Source organism: Bos mutus, chromosome 12 (genome assembly GCF_027580195.1).
Source record: "Bos mutus isolate GX-2022 chromosome 12, NWIPB_WYAK_1.1, whole genome shotgun sequence".
Classification (NCBI taxonomy): Eukaryota; Metazoa; Chordata; class Mammalia; order Artiodactyla; family Bovidae; genus Bos; species Bos mutus.
In genome coordinates, this window is record NC_091628.1 from 11,649,902 (window position 1) to 11,669,141 (window position 19,240).

The following is a 19,240-nucleotide window of genomic DNA, read 5'->3' on the forward strand; positions in this document are numbered from 1 at the left end:
AACAAAAAAATTTAAAAAACTATAAAAAAAAATAGTAGTCAAATGAATTGTTGGATGTTTCTTAACAAAAACAGATACTGATTGACTGAACCTCCACAAACATTTAGTCACAAAACAGTCTATCATTTGATCGATCTATCACTTAATTATTTGCCCAGGAGAAAAAAAGCATTCTATACTTTTTCGGGTAAATGAGATAGACAGGTGAGCTGCACACCTTCCTCCCTCCTCCCTCCCTCCCTTTATTCGCAGTAAGGAAAGTGCAGTTTGCAGAAAGGGCTGCCTTTGCCTGTGTCTAGCTGGTATTACAAAGGCTGAGAAGACACGCCTAAAGGACAGGATGAGGCTTTTAAAATAGCTTGCAGGCTCTGGTTCTCATCTTCCAAACGGGCTTGGGGATTCTTCTGGGTCCAAAGTAAATAAAATGCTTGAGAGGAATTCAAAGTACATCCAAATGTGAAGCATTCACTGGCGTTACTGGGGATCATGTTAAGCTTCCATGAAAAACCATCTTTCTATGTCGTAATTATCTGGGATCTGCTCTCCAAGGATCCCAACACACTTTATAGAGAGTAGTTTGCTAATCCTCAAAATCGTCTGGGTGAAAGGAAAAAGTATAAGAACTCATCCGTTTCTACCACCTGATTCTGCCACTTACCCAGTCCATCGCTCGTCGGGACAGACAGGGTCTCACACCGGCTTCCAGGCAGGACTCATAGACCTCACTAAACAAGGACCTCATTGTTGCTGTCGACCGTCTAACATTTATTTTCTTTCTGTTTTTCTGCCTAACATTTAGACCACAACTTTTTCTAAGTAGCTCAAAATTTTTGTGATCATGATTTCTCCACTTTTCAGAGCCTCCCTTAAACCTCTGCAGAGTCCTGCATTTAACATCCAACATAAACATTAAACCACAGCAGTAAAGAAAAGTCTTAACTAGAGAGGACCGATTTTAATACTTTTTTTGCTTTAGAAACTTGTTTAAATACCCTTTTGCTATATTTTCTTTTGCAAATCTCATTTGTTCAGAGAAAGCCAGGAAAAAAATGAAAACAAATGCTGAGTTTCGGTCCAAGACACAAAAATTTATCATCAGATTAGAAGGATGATTTATAATATAATATTTAGATGGCAAAGAAAAGCTTTATTTCCAACAAAGAGCTACTAGCATTTTTATGAATAAGGTTTGTGTTTAAATTTCTGTTGGGAAGGATAATCATTTGCTAACTTTAGGAGAAATTGTGCTTTATTATACCTGTTGGGCTTCCCTGGTGGCTCAGGTGGTAAAGAATCTGCCTGCAATGTGGGAGATCTGGGTTCAATCCCTGGGTTGGGAAGATCCCCTGGAGGAGGGCATGACAACCCACTCTAGTATTCTTGCTGGAGAATCCCTACACACAGAGGAGCCTAGCGGCCTACAGCCCACAGTGTCACAAAGAGTCGGACACGACTAAGTGACTAAGCACATATCTCTATATTTTAAGTAGCAAGAGACAATCATTTGAGGCTATTTTGGAGATCTGATAATATGTGAAATTCTAATCTCCTTCTGGACCTACAAATACACCATTCTCAGGTAGGACTGCTGACAGGCAACCAGCCAAGGATTAGACAATAAATATAATTAAAAAGGTCAAGAGATGTGCCAACAGAACTCTAGGGTGTAGACAATGATCTACAGTATCAGTTACTGCTAAGCTTTTCATAGAGAAGTCAGTGTAAAGAGAATGATGTTCTGGAGGTCACAGACTCTAGCCTTAGCTCCAACTTTAACAAGCTTTGTGATCTTAGGTGAGTCACTTAACCCCTCCAAATCTTATTTCCACATTACAAATAATGCTGGCTTAGATGACCTCTAACCCTGTGTGCTTGTAAACCACTGAGCCTCTCTGACTAGTAGGGATGATCTCTGTTTCACCTAATCTCAGAGGGTCATTGAAAGGCTAGGACAATACATTTAGTGAGTATAATGTCAACGTTATGGTTTACAAAGTGCTTCTGTCTATCTCATTTCATTCTGATTTTCTCCACACCTTTGTGATTGGTGTTCTTAATATCATTTCCCAAATTAAAAAAATCTATGCTCAGAGAGATTAACAGGCTTTCTTAAGGTCAGAGATCTAGTGGTGGCGGAGGTGGAATCTGAATCCAGGTACTCTAAGTCCAATGCTTTTACTGAAGAGAAACAACCGTTCCCTAACTACTGCCCGCCCTTCTAGCCTGTCCCAGTCTTTACCTAGGATTTTTGAACTTTCACATCTATGATTGAGTCCATTCTGAATTCTTGTTTAACTCTGAATGGACTTAGAGAAGTCTGTATACCCTTCTTCACTTTTACTTCCAAGCAGCAGCAAGAATGTATTCAGGAAATTCCCTGGTGGCCCAGTGGTTGGGACTCTGTGTTTCCACTGCCAGGGCTTGATCCCTGGTCACGGAACTAAAATCCCTCAAGCTATGTGGTGTGGACAAAAAAAATAATAAATAAGTAGAAAAAAAGTCCATTTGGGAATTCTTTGGTGCTCCAGTGGTTAGGACTCAGAGCTTCCACTGCCATGGGCCTGGGTTCAATCTCTGGTTGAGGAGCTAAGATTCTGCAAGCTGCATGGTACAGCCAAAAAAAAAAAAAAAGAATTTATCCAAAGCCTGAGCTGATGATTGATTTCTCTTTCTAAATGTGTGAAACATGCCTGAGATATTAGAAAAAGGAGAGTGATAGATGCTGAACTAAGTTTTTGATAGAAGGAATTTTCCCAGCAGGTGCTGGTTTGAGTCACACCTTTCCCCATCTTTCTGACCAAGATATCTTTGAGAAAAGTATGTCTCCTACACCTCCTTTGGGTGACGGAGGAGAAGATAAGAGTGCTTTATGTAAATGGTACATATGCACTAGAGAGGCAAATATCAATGAGCTTCTATTTATTCAGTTATTCAGTCATTCATCAAATAGTTTCTAAACGCCTAAGTCTGTTCCAGCTTTGTTATAGGGACTGGAGTTTCACTGAGGAGCAGGGTAGTCATGGAGCTTATATTCTAGTGGAGAAACGAACAAACAAGCAATCATATAAAGCAGGGTGATCTTGTGTGTACCCAGTTATGTTCAACTCTTTGTGATCCCAAGGACTATAGCCTGCCAGGTTCCTCTGTCCATGAAAATTTCCAGGAAAGAATACTCAAGTGAGTTGCCATTTCCTACTCTAAGTGATCTTCAGTTCAGTTCAGTTCAGTCGTGTCCGACTCTTTGCAACCCCATGAATCGCAGCACGCCAGGCCTCCCTGTCCATCACCATCTCCCGGAGTTCATTCAGACTCACGTCCATCAAGTCGGTGATGCCATCCAGCCATCTCATCCTCTGTCATCCCCTTTTCCTCCTGCCCCCAATCCCTCCCAGCATCAGAGTCTTTTCCAATGAGTCAACTCTTCCCATGAGGTGGCCAAAGCACTGGAGTTTCAGCTTGAGCATCATTCCCTCCGATGAACACCCAGGGCTGATCTCCTTCAGAATGGTCTGGTTGGATCTCCTTGCAGTCCAAGGGACTCTCAGGAGTCTTCTCCAACACCACAGTTCAAAGCATCACTTCTTCGGTGCTCAGCTTTCTTTACAGTCTAACTCTCACATCCATACATGACCACTGGAAAAACCATAGCCTTGACTAGACGGACCTTTGTTGGCAAAGTAATGTCTCTGCTTTTTCATATGCTATCTGGGTTGGTCATAACTTTCCTTCCAAGGAGTAAGCATCTTTTAATTTCATTTGCTCCTAAATTATAGCTTTCCAAGTATACCGATTGGGCAGAAATAATATGGCTGCAAGAACAAGGAATAAAACGTGAATGAAGAAAAGGCCATGAAGTGGGAGTCAGACATCCTGGCTGTTTACGGTTTAGCTGTGTGACTTTGGGATGTAGATTTTTATTTTCTCATCTTAAAACAGAGGCTGGTGAAAACAATTTTCAAGATCCTCTCTGCTCCCAAGACCCTGTGAGAATTCTGGGGGCCCACCCAAGAAATGGAACGAGAAAGTCTGCTTCACTTAGTTACAGGGACACCTGTGCCTGTTTTCTCCTGTCAAGGGAGTGAGTCATCTAAGTCTAGGTGGGGATGACTGTTCATTCCCAAAAAGAATGCCTCCACAATCTGTAAGAAATAATGATCCAGTGTTGGCCCTAGAATAGCGGTTTTCTAACTCTAAAAATTTTTAAAGCAGTGGAATTCTTTCTCCAAATGAAATATTGCACAAAGCCCAGATTGTGAAACGTCATACAATATCAATACAAGTGGAATTGGTTTGGTGGAATTGGGGATGAAGGGGGAAGGGGTAAAATGTGCCGTCCACACACCTTCGCCCTCCGACATCCTCAGGGGCTCCTCCTACTCTGTTAGGGAGCCTCCCTGGTGGTCTAGTGATGAGGACTTGGCGCTTTCTCTGCCGTGGCCTGAGTTCAGTCTCTGATCGGGGAACTAAGATCCCACGAGCTGTGCGGCGCAGCCAAAAGAAGAAAGATGAAACCACAGTCTTAGAAGTGATTTATATGTCTCCACGGAAACACTACATTTGAGAGGTTTTTTCCAAGTTCAACTTCTCAATAATTCAGCTTATTTTCTGGTGTCACTATTTGAGTGCTCAGTAGAGAAATACCTAACTTCTGGTGTTACTGAATATTTTGAAGGAAAAAAATATTAAATTAGGCATTAAGAGCTTTTGCAAAGGTGATCTGCTTTAAGGTTATAGTGAAAATATTCCCAGGGCTTGGAGAAATCATGAGGAACAAACTGGAATGAAGGTAAAGGAAAAAACGCTTCCTGACTTAAATGAAATGGCTCCCTACTTTTCAGGCCAATGTTTAAGTGCTAGGTGACCATTAAAAATTCTGCTGGTTATAAGATTAGAGGACTTTATGCTGATTATTCGGAGAAGGCAATGGCACCCCACTCCAGTACTCTTGCCTGGAAAATCCCATGGACCGAGGAGCCTGGTGGGCTGCAGTCCATGAGGTCGCTAAGAGTCAGACACGACTGAGCGACTTCACTTTCACTTTTCACTTTCATGCATTGGAGAAGGCAATGGCAACCCACTCCAGTGTTCTTGCCTGGAGAATCCCAGGGGCGGGGGAGCCTGGTGGGCTGACATCCACGGGGTCGCATAGAGTCAGACATGACTGAAGTGACTTAGTAGCAGCATGCTGATTATTAGCAAATAATGTTGCTCCTGTCTTAAGCCTTCTTCAGTGGTTCCTGAGAATAACTGAACTCAGTGCGTAGAACAATTATGAGAAACTTAAAAAATTCCAGATGCCTCTGAAACGTGTTCTGCCACTGAATTACTTTTTCTTTTCAGACATTCTTGCTCAAAGGTCCTTTCCTTCTCAGTAATTCTTACTTATGCATTTTGCTAAGCTGCAATAAAAGTGGAAAGTGAAGTGTTAGTTGCTCAGTCATGTCTGACTTGTCAAGACCCCAAGACTGTATCCCGCCAGGCTCCCCTGTCCATGGGATTCTCCAGGCAAGAATCCTGGAGTGGGTTGCCAGCTCCTCCAGGGGATCTTCCAACCCAGGGATCGAACCTGGGTCTGCTGCATTGCAGGCAGATTCTTTACTGTTTGAGCCCAGCTTCAACTTGGATTTGGACTCTAAAGACCCAGAGCCCAGGAGCTGAGCCCAAGACAAAGAAAACACACAGCAGAGGCCAAGAGAGAGGCTGTGGGAAGAGTCCAGATCCCTGAGCCAGGCCAGTGGCTTCCAAAGTTTTTAAAGCAAACACAGACTAGAGAGCCTTACAACGGAGGTATAACTGCAGGAAGACAACATAAAGAACTTTCTGGAACTGGGGAGTAGGGAGGCTCAGCATATGCTGCTGAATTCCTAACATATGACAGCACATGCAATGCCATCCTGGGCTATGGAATATATAATTTTCACTAGGAACTCCTAAAACTGTCATTTGCTCATGCCTCATTTTATATTTGTTAAGTGACACACTTTCATTACTTATTCCTAGTCCTTATGTTTCCTTCAGAGAAGAGAACATCAAAGTACAGAGAGATTAAATGAGTTGGATATGATCACATAGTATAAAGATACAGAACATGGACTTCCCTGGCTGTCCAGTGGTTAAGACTATGCCTTCCAATGCAGGGGGTGCAGGTTCGATCCCTGGTTGGGGAGCTAAAATCCCACATGCCTCCTGGCCGAAAAACCAAAACATAAAACAGAACCAACATTGTAACAAATTCAATAAAAACTTTAAAAATGGTCTTCTCAGTTCAGTTCAGTTGCTCAGTCATGTCTGACTCTTTGCCACCCCATGGACTGTAGCATGTCAGGCTTCCCTGTCCATCACCAACTCCCAAAGCTCGCTCAAATTCATGTCCATCGAGTCAGTGATGCCATCCAACCCTCTCATCCTCTGTCGTTCCCTTCTCCTCCTGCCTTCAATCTTTTCCAGCATCAGGGTCTTTTCCAATGAGTCAGCTCTTCGCAACAGGTGGCCAAAGTATTGGAGTTTCAGCTTCAGCATCAGTCCTTCCAATGAATATTCAGGACTGATTTCCTTTAAGATGGACTGCTTGGATCTCCTTGCAGTCCAAGGGACTCTCAAGAGTCTTCTTCAACACCATAGTTCAAAAGCATCAGTTTCGGCATTAAGGTTTCTTTATGATCCAACTCTCACATCCATATATGACTACTGGAAAACCCATAGCTTTGACTAGACGGACGTTTGTTGGCAAAGTAATGTCTCTGCTTTTTAATATGCTGTCTAGGTTGGTCATAGCTTTTCTTCCAAGGAGCAAGTGTCTTTTAATTTCATGGCTGCAGCCACCATCTGCAGTGATTTTGGAGCCCAAAAAAATAAAGTCTCTCGCTGTTTGCCATTAAGTGATGGGATCAGATGCCATGATCTTAGTTTTCTGAATGTTGAGTTTTAAGCCAACTTTTTCACTCTCCTCTTTCACTTTCATCAAGAGGCTCTTCTTCTCCCCCCAGAAAGATACAGAACCGAGTGAACGGGACTCTGTCACTTGATGTATATGTATCAGATGTCTCTGAGAAGGTACCAAAAAAAAAAAAAATCTGCCCACTGTGGCCACTGGCAGGGAGGGTAACTGGGAGCTGAGAGAGGGGAGCAAAGGCTCATTCTTCACCCTGACTTCTTTTGTGCCTTTTACACAGTGTACTATGTGCTCCCATTACTTGTATCTCAACATAGTTCATAATACACAGAGAAAGGTCTTGCAGAATGCACGTAGGCTCCATCCCGCCACCTGCTTGCCTTCTTCAAAGGAGGCCTGGTGAGTGCCAGCAGAGCCTGGGCAGCTGTGGATACTCGCACCCTGGTTATGCTGGCAGGGGTGGTGGGGAGGCTATACACAGTGTCTCCAGTGTACCCACTGCGGGGGGAAGCCTGTCAGGAGTTCTGGAGAATAGAGGCTATTGGGATGAGGTACATGACACCAAGATAAAGTAGCCGACAGATCCAGGATATTCTACCGGACAGATGATCTGGAGTCTCTAGAGAGTGGCCATCACGAAAAGAAAAATGACAGCGGCAGGAAAGGCAGTGGCCCAGGTTACCAGGGGCTAACAAGACAGGCACGAAAAATGAGGCGGGGACTGCGACCGAATCCCAGATTGAGAAAGATAGTTAGTAACTATTGGGATGGTTTATATTCCATAGCCCAGGAGGGAGGGCAACCATTGGGATAGTTGGGGAAAGTGAACAGGGCTGAATAATTTAAAAATATATACTGGAGTGTAGTAACACTCAGGCGATGGCACCCAACTCCAGTACTTTTGCCTGGAAAATCCCATGGACGGAGGAGCCTGGTGGGCTGCCGTCTACGGGGTCGCACAGAGTCGGACACGACTGAAGCGACTTAGCAGCAGCAGCAGCAGCAGCAGCAGCAGCAGCAGCACTGTGCTAGTTTCTGCTGCACAACAAAGCGGATCAGCCCCATGTTTCCATGTGTCCCCTCTGCTTTGGATTCCTTCTTGTCTAGGCCACCAAGGAACACTGAATACAGCTCCCTGTGCTGTCCAGTAGGTTCCCGTTAGTCTCTATTTTATACACAGTATCAATAGTGGATATATATTAATCCTAATCTCCCAACTCATCCCCCCTCCCTCCTCAGCATCCACACACCTGTCCTCTACCTCTGTGTTTACAATAGAATATTACTCAGCCATAAAAAGGAACGAAACTGGGTCATTTGTAGACAAGAATGGACCTAGAGACTGTCATCTAGAGTGAAGTAAGTCAGAGAGTGAAAAACAAGTATGATATATTAACCCATACATGTGGAATCTGAAAACACTGGTATAGATGATCTTATTTACAAAGCATAAATAAAGACATGGATTGCATATTATAAGTATGATGAAATTATTGATGATTTTCTTAGAAGTAATAATGATATTGAGATCATATTAGGGAATGTCTTGACTCTTAGCAGAAGTATAGTAAAGTATTTAGAGATAAAGAAGTATGACAGTTAGGACTTACTTTCCAATGCATCAGAGAGGATAAAAAGAGTATATATTCAGAGAGGAACATAAAGCGGATGAGGGAAAAAGGGATCACTTGGTGAATCTAAGCAAAGGCACACGGGTGGTCATCTTACAGTTCTTTCAACTTTCTTGTAGATGAAACCTTTTTCAAAATAAACAAATTTGGAAATAAAGGGGAAAAGTTTAAAAACAAAACAAAACAGGGAAAACAAAGAGAAGCGTCCTGGGCTAGTCTAGCCTTCCGCCTCTGGGCCAAGCCCGTAAAGTCTCTGAGTCTTGGTTTCCGGTCTGAGGAATGAGGAAACTGGAGGGAGTGAACTGTGAGGTGACCGCAGCTCTAAAGGGCAGGGTCACAGTGAGGAGTCTGCAGGCGCAGGACCGGAAGTCCTCCGCATCCTGACTTCCCTCCCCCTCCCTCCAGATGCCCAGTGAAGGACCACTTCTCCTCAGAGAGCTCATCTTGTGAAATCGTAAGGATTTTCTCCTGTTGTGAAGACTTTAATCCTTCTAGTTTCGTAAGACTTTCTGTGCTCTTAAAAAGACATCTGCAGGAACTAGATGTAGTAAATGTGAGGGGTATAAAAGAAAATGCACAAAATCAAAACCATTAAAGTACTTCCTGTTAAAAATCAAATAGCATAAAACACGATGAAGCTTCGAGCCCTGAAAGACCTTTATTGTATCTCAGTGTCTTCCTGTAATTTCACCTGGATTTGTCAGTAAATCAAGTATATTTCAATAAAAATGTTTAGAAAGTCAAATATAACTATGTTACCTTCTCAATATTTCTGTAGTTTCACAGATTAAAAAAATGAGGAAATTCTTTACAGTGTTGGGGCAATTGAAGAGACCCTCACAAGTACCGTATATTAACGCATATATGTGGAATCTGAAAAGACTGGCATAGGTGATCTTATTTACAGAGCAGAAATAGAGACACGGATGTAGAGAACAAACGTAGGGATACCAAAAGGGGAAGTGGGGGAGGAGATGAACTGGCAGATTGGGACTGATGTGTGCACACTATTGACATGTGTCTGTGCTCATCGTGTCCGACTCTTTGCGACCCCATGGACTACAGAGGAGCCTTCCAGGCAAGAATACTGGGGTAGGTTGTCATTTCTTCCTCCAGGGCATCATCCTGACCCAGGATCCAACTCCTGTGGCTCTTGCATTGAAGGGCAGTTTCTTTTACCACTGAGTCACCTGGGCAGCCCCTACACTATTGATACTCTTGTCAGTAAGGGTGGCTCACTGCAGCTCTGATGCTCAATGGAAGAAGAAAGGGCTCTGTATTTTGAACCACTTCCTACCCTCTGAGTGTTTCCTCCATGCCCAAGCCCTAAGAAACCAGTTAGAAGATCCCATACTTTTCTGTTCCTTATCAGTTCCTTATCATACTTTTTTGTTCCAAAGAAAGAGTTCTTTGTTTCCTTATTTATTATCATCTATCTGGGCTTCGGTGGCCCTAGTGGCGAAGAGCCCACCTGCCAATGCAGGAGACATAGGAGATGCGAGTTCCACCCCTGGATCAAGGCGATCACCTGGAGAAGGAAATGGATACCCACTCCAGGATTCTTGCCTGGAGGATTCCATGGAGAAAGGAGCCTGGCATGCGATGGTCCACGGGGTCACAAAGAGTTGAACATGGCTGAAGTGACTTAGCAAGCACACGTGAAATAGATAACTAATGAGAACCCAGCGTATAGCACAGACGCTCTGCTCAGTGCTCTGTGGTGATCTAAATAGGAAGGAAAGCCGAAAGAGGGGATATGTGTATACAGATAGCTGATCACTTTGCTGTACAGTAGAAATGAACACAACATTGTAAAGAAACTATGCCCCAATAAATTTTTTTCAAATAATAAAAAGAAAAAAGGTGGGAAAAGCCCTAAAAAAAAAAAAAGAGAGAGACTGTGAGCAAAATACTACTTTGGGGATGGTTCCCCAAAGGCGGGTGTCTGGAGAGGTGTGCTGTGCTGTGTCTTTATTACTGCATGCCTCTGTGGAGTCATCTATCAGAATTAATTTTTATAGGTCTTCCTTGAAAGGTTACAAGCTCAAGGTTGGCAGGCAACGCTGTACCTGAAAGACCACTGCTCTTAGCAAGTGCTCAATCAGCGCTTGTAATTTTGTTGAATTTAGCTGAAATTCAGCAGGTCATGTGCCAACAATTTGTTTTCTAATTGTCAATCAGAAACAAAACAAAACAAGATCTTGTGAATGCTTGTTTCTTTGATATTATTTCTTTTTTTGTACAACATGTCCAGTTTGGCTAATTGTTCTTCCAGATTACAGACTTTTAACGGTGAGAATTAGACAAACACAAATCTCTCCATATATTCCGCATGTGCGATGCAGTGAAATGTCCAACACGCTCCCTCCCTGTTAGCTTGGTCACTTCCCGCCTTCTGTCTCAACCTTTACCCAGTCCTGGGGAACTCTGTCAGTCCATTTCTTGCTGAACTTCTACTGAATCTTTCTAAAAATCTGCAAGAAGTAGCTTCACATACAGAACAGTTCCATTCTCATAGACATAGAAATCCTCTTTCTAATGGAAAAATTTTTTCTAGGTAACTATGAATATCTAGATAACTCTGGGCTTCCCATGTGGCTCAGTGGCAAAAAGAATCTCCCTGCCAAGACAGGAATTGTCAGCAACCCCAGTTTGATCCTTGGGTCCAGAAGATCCCCTGGAGAAGGAAATGAAAACCCACTCCAGTATTCTTGCTTCTTGCCTGGAAAATCCCACGGACTAGAGGAACCGCGTGGGCTAGTCCACAGGGTCGTAAAGAGTCGGACACGACTGAGCATGCACGCACCACATATATGAATATGCCGGTTTTAACTGTGGAATGTTTGCTGTGGTTTATGAGGAGTTAAAATCTTCATGTAACTCAAAGGGAGCTCAAAGGGAGCTGAGGTACCCTGGGCTTTAAGATCCACAAGAGAAGTGAATGGGCTGATCTAATTATTCACAGAACCCAAGGTTTTAAAACATGGGTGGGATTTATGCTGGTACAATGGATGTCTAACCATCTACTTCAACACAGTGGTCCACGTGATTGAAGAATTATGCTCCATCTTATACTAGCAAAGACCTAAATTACTTAAAAATGTTAAACCCATATGACATAAAAAAGTACATACACAGTGGAATATTACTCAGTCATAAAAGAATGAAATAATGCCTTCTGCAGCAACATGAATGGACCTAGAAATTATTGTACTAAGTGAAGTAAGCCAGACCAAGACAAGTATCATATGAGAACACTTATATGCAGAATCTAAAAAAGAAAAAAAAACCCAAATGAACTTATTATTGTACTAAGTGAAGTAAGCCAGACCAAGACAAGTATCATACGAGAACACTTATACGTAGAATCTAAAAAAGAAAAAAAAAAACCCAAATGAACTTATTTCCAAAACAGAAAGAGAGTTATACACACAGAATACAAACTTATGGTTATCAAAGGGGAAAGGGATGAGGGGAGGAGTACATTAGGAGGATGGGATTAACATACACACACCACTATATATAAAATAGATAAGCAACAAGGACCTACTGTATAAAACAGGGAACTACACTCAGTATCATGTAATAACCTATAACAAAAAAGAATATGAAAAAGAATATATATATATATGAATCACTTTGCTGCATACCTGAAACTAACATGATATTTTAAATCAACTGTACTTCAATAAAACATTTTAAGAAAACACAGAAAAGTAAAAAAAAAATCAAAATCAAGAAAAACTCATTTGAAGGGAGGGAGGGCCAAGGAGGAAAGCGCTGAACACTCGTCTGGGAGCCATAAGGCAGAACAGGGCCGGCCTGGCCGTGCTCGGATCGTGGCACAGAGACTCCTGGCAACTGAACCCAGGAGGGGTCTGGGGCAGCCCCGTGGTGCTCACTGGTCACCAGGGGCAGCGAGTTCTAGCTCCTCAGGGAGACAGAGCTGCTCCCCATGGCAAGGGCCCACATCCCACTCATGTTTGCAGGACATGGACGCTTATCCCTTCATCGTAAAAGGATTCACACAGAGCTTCACACAAGGGACTCTGGGAGCCTCGCAGCCTCGAAAGGGGGCCCAAAGTCAACGAAGCGGCGGGTTTCAGTCTGCTTCTTGCTGTATCCATCACAACACACGGACATGGCTCAGCACAGTAATCCCAGGTGTGGGCGGGATGTCAAGCTAAGTCACGGGAGATGGGCTGTTTCTGAAGGACGTGTTTGATCCCCAATGCGGTTGAGAATATTTAGGATAGACTGAGTACCCGTGACCCATGGCTGCACATATATTGCTCCTCTCAACTGAACTGCTGATAATAATTACTCAGCACCGTGTTCAGGTTATTTGCTCTGGTCAAAGCCAGGAGTACGGGTGCCCTTCGCAGAGCTCAGGTCTCTGAAGGAGGAGGCAAAGCAAACTCAGCGATGACAAAAGGGATATCACTGAAAGGGGATCGATCATTTCTCCCAGGGCAAGCACCTTCGCCGTCAGCTGTGTGACCCTCCCTGTGAGCCAAGGCAAGGCAACGCTGAGAACCGTGATAGGCGGCCTGGTTGGTGATGCAGCAGGCATGGATGGGTGGGTGAGGGGTGCTGGGGTGGGGATGGTGGCCCTGAGAAACCTGGGGAGACGCCTGCCGTGCTTCTATCTGTCTGTTTCTGCCCCTCCCCACCCCACTCCAATGTGCGGCTTCCTGGGTGGCTCAGCGGTAAAGAATCCGCCTGCCGATGCAGGAGACGCAGGTTCCATCCCTCGGTTGGGAAGATCCCCTGGAGAAGGAAATGGCAACCTGCTTCAGTATTCTTGCCTGGGAAATCCCATGGACAGAGGAGCCTGGTGGGCTCTAGTCCAGAGGGTGCCAAAAGAATCTGACACGAAACAACAACAACGGCAACACCACAACATCGCACAACTTGTCAAGGGAAGTGCTTTCTTCTGTAGCTACTGGTCTTTAGGTCACGGTCTTATCATTTTCTGATTATTAGAGCAGATGAAACAGAAGGCTCCCTTTCTCGGTGCTGACAGATGGGGTGATGAGAAGATGAAGACCCTGTCTGCTCCAGGTGAGCACCCCCCAGCCAGCCTCATGTCCTGACTCGGGGCGACTTCTGGGCAGATGGGGTCTGGGGTGCCTCTCGCCCTCCACAGTTCACGCCATTACCTTAAACTTCTCCTCATAGTTCTCGAAGGCCTCCATGACCATGCACACAGCTTCCATAGAGCGCTCGAGCCGGCCATCCACCCCGTTGAAGCGGTACATGCTGCCCGACACGTCTACCACCAGGCGCAGGCGCTTGGGTTTCTGTTGGGGGCTGCCCATCTGAGGGAGGGATGACAGAAAGGCCTTGAGAACCAGAAACCATCACTGGCTGCTGTTCTGAGGGGTTTCACGCCAGCCCCAGAATGCCAGCGGCCAGGTAGGTAGGTCAGCTGTAGGCTGCGCCCTGCACAAGGCTGTCCTGGCAGGTGGGGAGGCATGAGTTGCTACTGTTGGGAATCGGGTCGCACAGCAGGTGAGTAGCAGGCTCCCCGTCAATCATATTACCTCCCAAGCTCTGCCTTATGTCAGATCAGCGGCGACATGAGATTCTCATAGGAGCACAAACCCTACTGTGAACTGCGCATGTGAGGAATCTAGGCTGCATACTCTTTATGAGAATCTAATGCCTAATAATTTCATTCTGAAGATGAGATGGTTGGATGGTATCACCGACTCAATGGACATGAGCTTAAGCAAACTCCAGGAGATAGTGGAAGACAGGGAAGCCTGGTGTGCTGCAGTCTACGGTGTAGCAAAGAGTCAGACACGACTTAGCGACTGAACAATAACAATTATTTCATCATATAATCACAATGTAATAATAATAGAAATATCAATAAAGCGCACAATAAACAAAATGTGTTTGAATCATCCCGAGACCATCCCCCCCACCAACCCTGCTTGGTCCGTGGAAAAATTGTCTTCCATGAAACCTGTCCCCGGTGCCCAAAAAGTTGGGGACTGCTGATCTACAGAATTTCAGTAAATGGAGCTTCAGATTTGTGTTGGTAGTTGGGGCCACACGGGGGAGGATTTTCCTTTGGAATATGGTCCTTTGGAGGACCAACCTAGTCCAGTAAGACTTCCTTAATGAGACTGATGCCATCTTAAAAACAATAATCAGGAAAGAATATAAACCCCAATGTGTCATTTTCCCATTAAGCTTTAGAACCAGTTTCTCTAGGAAGATGGAGCTATTCTGGCAGCCCACAGCGATTTTACCTGTTGTGTGGTGACCTGAAAATCACTTCCACATGGTCAGTAAGAAATGTCAGATTCCTAAAATCAGGGATGTGAGGGGCAGGGGCCTCTTGCAAAGAAGTGAAGGAAAAACTCTCTTCCTGTCTTTTGTCTTTAGGAAGCTTTCAGTTTTCTACTCCTTCCAGTGACTGAATTACTGCTTCTTTTTACTTTTCCTGGCATTAAAGGCACGAACGTGGCATCGAACTACAGGTCAGCAAGAACCATCAATTAAAATGTGAAACGCTTAGGAGTTTCAGTTTGGTTTTGGACCCAGGCCTGCCGATGTGCAGAAAGAAAAACAAAAGTATGCTTGTCAGATTTACTTACAAGAGAAAAAGGAGAAAAATTCCAGATTATTCGGTTACCATACACTCGGTGACATGTATGAAAACGAATGAGCAAAGTTAGTCATTTGAAGAAAATGCTGTGGGTTCTGGAGTGTACTGGTTGGAGACAGATTCAGTGTACTTCTGAAAAGCTCGTTGAGTCTGCCTGCGTCAGGCACTGCCTACAGTGCCTCGTGCTGCCATGACGACCCACACTTTCAGATGTATTTAAGCACAGTGGTGGCCCACAGTGAGTCCGTGAAGAAAGCGGCCACTGGCTTATACCAGCATGGCCCCCTCCACCCCACCGACCCCCCAGGTCTCAGTGGCTGCTCAGCAATTCCAGTTATTCGAGGATTTTCAAAGTCCATAGCCCTCTAAGAGACTCACCTACTTGCCATTTTTTGCCTCTTGTATTAGTGCAAATATTTTAATGTTATGACTCTTAAACTTTACACTCTGGGAGAAATCCTTATTTTCTAAAAATTTCTTTGGTCACAGGATAAACACAGATCTTTAAAGGAACAGAAGAGCAGAAAACCACTAAGGTGGCTCTAGTGTTCTCATCTGTGTCACCCTCTGGGATTCAGGGACACGGAGTGACTTGCGTTTCCCCTCTAGGGCACCGCTCTGTGTCCTGGGGGCTCGTCTGCGAGATGGCAGCGGCCTCTCTGGCTTCCAGCGGCTGCTGGCAGGCACTGGCGGGACACCAGAGCCGGGGGTGGCATGTTCATTTCCTCTGCCCCTGTCCCGCGGCCCGAGGGTGGTCCTCCTTCTGCTTACGGCCGCGGCCCTTGGCGGGCAGCCCTCTCCATGACCCACCGTGTCCAGGTTCCAGTAAGTGCCCTCTCCTCCGCCCTTTCACACTAAGGGCAGATCCTTGCTGTTGGAAGACCACACTGTCTCTTTTTGGACTTCCTACACCCCACCCTTACTTGTGTAAACAGTCTTTTTATTAGGTTCCCTCAAATGCTCAATTTGAGTGTGCCTGGTATTTCTTGACTCATGCTGGAATCTTGATTCATATAATAAACAGTGTAATATTTATGTTTTCTTCTAATTAAAAAAAAAAAATATAATGCTTTCCTTGATGGCCATATTCAGGGTTTGTAGTCTTTCGACTAAAACAGCAACTCCAGGAAGCGTCTGCCTGTGAAGAAGGTCAAACTACAGATCGAGGCTCCCAGGGCACCATGCTTACCTGTGGCTCCAGCTCACCCCGGCGTTTGTAGATGGCTTTTTCTCCAGTCAGCCCATCAATGATCTTGGCATCATCTAGCTCCCCAGTAGCCTGGTGTCTTAGCCACTGTCTTTCTTTACCTTTAGCCTACAAAGACACACATGTGAATGCTTACTTTAGTTCTGGAGAGTCCCTGATACATTTTATGCATGAATAACAGGAAACACGGAGCTTCCCTGGTGGCTCAGTGGTAAAGAATCTGCCTGTCAATGCAGGAGACAAGGGTTCGATCCCTGGATTGGGGAGATTCCATGGAGAAGGAAATGGCAACCCACTGCAGTATTCTTGCCTGGAGAATCCCATGGACAGAGGAGCCCATGGGGCTGCCAAAGAGTTGGACGTGACTGAGCAACGAAATAAACTGAACAACAGCAACAGGAAACACACCAGGGATCTTTTCAATACGTGCTGGCTCTGCACGAGCGCAGCTTCATAAATGGACTGGTTTCGGCTCTGCTGACAAAGAAATGCCCTTTGTGTAGATTTTGTCCATTACATGTGTTTTAACATATGGAAGGACAAAACGAGCTCCCGGCACATATGAACAGGATAGTGGTATGCAAATGAACCTCTGGAGAAGTATGCGACATCTGGAGTGTAATGGTGGTGCATTTCTTCTGGACTTCCTGTCACGGTACTCCTAGAAAATTTATTAGCTAACAAATTAAGTAGCTTGAACTTGTTAACATTGTCCGCAAGCACAGAGAAAACATAGTCTTCAGGTTCTTAAATGTGATCTTCAGATTCTTCCTTTTCAAGAAGTTGTTGTTCAAGTTCTCTGTGACTTAGAGTACAAATGGGAACAGCTGAGAACCATAGCACACAAACATTTTGTACTGTACTGACATTCTGATCATCTACATTCAAAAATCTCCTAAATTACTTTTCTAAAGATATTTCCACATAATGCTTAAAACTATGCCCAGTGGACTAAGATGACAGTTAAGTGATAAAGAGTCGTAATATCCCAATGAAGGCACAGGTTTATCAAAGCTGATACGTACATTAAGAACCCAGACAATGAAATACTACTCGGTGCTAAAAACAAATCAGCTGTCAAGACACGGAACGATATGGAGGTAACTTAACTGCATATTACTAAGTGAAAGAAGTCCATCTGAAAATGCTATAGCATGTATGGTTCCAACAAGACGACATTCTGCAAAAGGGCGAAACTATGGAGAACGTAAAAGAAGTCAGTGGTTGCCAAGGGTTGGTGGAGAGGGAGAGATGAAAAGGCAAGGCACAGAGGATCTTTAGGGCAGTGAAACTTCTAGAGGATACTGTAATGGCAGATGCATGTCATTATACATTTATTCAAACCCACAGAATGTACAACACTCAGAGTGATTCCTAATGTAAACTGTGGACTTTGGGTGCGAATGTGTCAGTATAGGTTCATCAGTTGTAGCAAATGTACCGCATCGGTGGTGGATGTTGGTAATAGGGAAGGGCGTGTGTTGGGGCAGGAGGTAGATAGAAATTCTCTGCACTTTCTGCTTAATTTTCTGGGAATCTAAAATTGTTCTAAAAAACTGAAGTCTCTTAAAAAATCTAGTTATGAAAATAATGATGACTCTTTACTATACTGGGCCTATTTTCATTTCAGCAATGCACTTATCAAGACGAAGAGTGGCTCAGGGTAGAAAAAGCATCAGACTTGGATTCAGCATGTGAAAATCTTAGTTTTGTCTCACTTTGGGCAGTTATTGAGATTCTCTGTGTCTTTGCAGCCCCGTCTCCAAACTGAGGGGACACTGTGTCTGTGACCGTCTGTTTGAAGTATTACAGTCTGCATTTGGGCTTTGCTGGTGGCTCAGATGGTAAAGAATCCACCTGCAATGTGGGAGACCTGGGTTCGATCCCTGGGTTGGGAAGATCCCCTGGAGGAGGGGACGGCAACCCACTCCAGTATTCTTGCCTGAAGAATCCAAATGGACAGAGGAGCCTGACAGGCTGCAGTCCTTGGGGTCACAGAGTCGGACATGATAAGCAACTAAGCACAGCACAGTCTACGTTTAATTAGAAATGAAAGTCACTAGTATTAAGTGGAGGATTTCTCAATTAGTTTTTTTTACTCTTTGCCTCTTCCTAATTATATCAAAATAATTACAGTAATATTTTCTCAAGTAACTGGGAATTGTCCCTAATTTGTAAGCTTCTAAGCATTAATCACGGAGAAGGCAATAGCACCCCACTCCGGTACTCCTGCCTGGAGAATCCCGTGGATGGAGGAGCCTGCAGGAGGCTGCAGTCCATGGGGTCGCTGAGAGTGGGACATGACTGAGCGACTTCACTTTCACTTTTCACTTTCATGCATTGGAGAAGGAAATGGCAACCCACTCCAGTGTTCTTGCCTGGAGAATCCCAGGGACGGGGGAGCCTGGTGGGCTGCCGTCTATGGGGTCGCACAGAGTCGGACACGACTGAAGTGACTTAGCAGTAGCAAGCACCAATCAAAGTCTAAAAAGTGACTTTGAAGCAATGTTTTTTTTTTTTTTTCCACTAGTAGATCTATTCTTCAATAATATAAATAGCTGAATTGCCTGTCTGCTAAGTGCAACAAGTTATTGGGAAAATAACTCCTTAGGAAACCAGTTCACTTCATGTCTATTTTGACATTAGCGTCAATGTAGTTATGTTAAGCTGGTTTGCTATTGATAGTAAACATTTTGAGAGACTTGGGTGGATAATTAGTTACATGAAACATACTTTGCTTTCCAAAATTCATTTTTCTGCTGCAACATCAGCACTCTCAGCACTCGAAAGCGGCAGAAGACATCCAGAACCACTCAGCAGGTATGTAACCGGATGAGAATCCTCCGTTATTTGGAGTTTGGTGGGTGGTGTGGGGAGGGGTGGTGGTG

At 44.3% G+C, this 19,240-nt stretch overlaps 1 protein-coding gene across 1 annotated transcript in view; it reads right to left on the reverse strand.

Annotated features, from left to right (window-relative positions):
- Positions 1-19,240, reverse strand: part of VWA8 (von Willebrand factor A domain containing 8) — a 384,198-nt gene that overhangs the window by 11,667 nt on the left and 353,291 nt on the right. Inside the window, exons 41-42 of the mRNA XM_070380245.1 lie at positions 16,335-16,460; positions 13,686-13,844 (exon numbers count right to left, since the gene is read on the reverse strand). Coding sequence (XP_070236346.1) covers positions 13,686-13,844; positions 16,335-16,460 — 285 coding nt within the window. The remainder of the gene's footprint in view (positions 1-13,685; positions 13,845-16,334; positions 16,461-19,240) is intronic.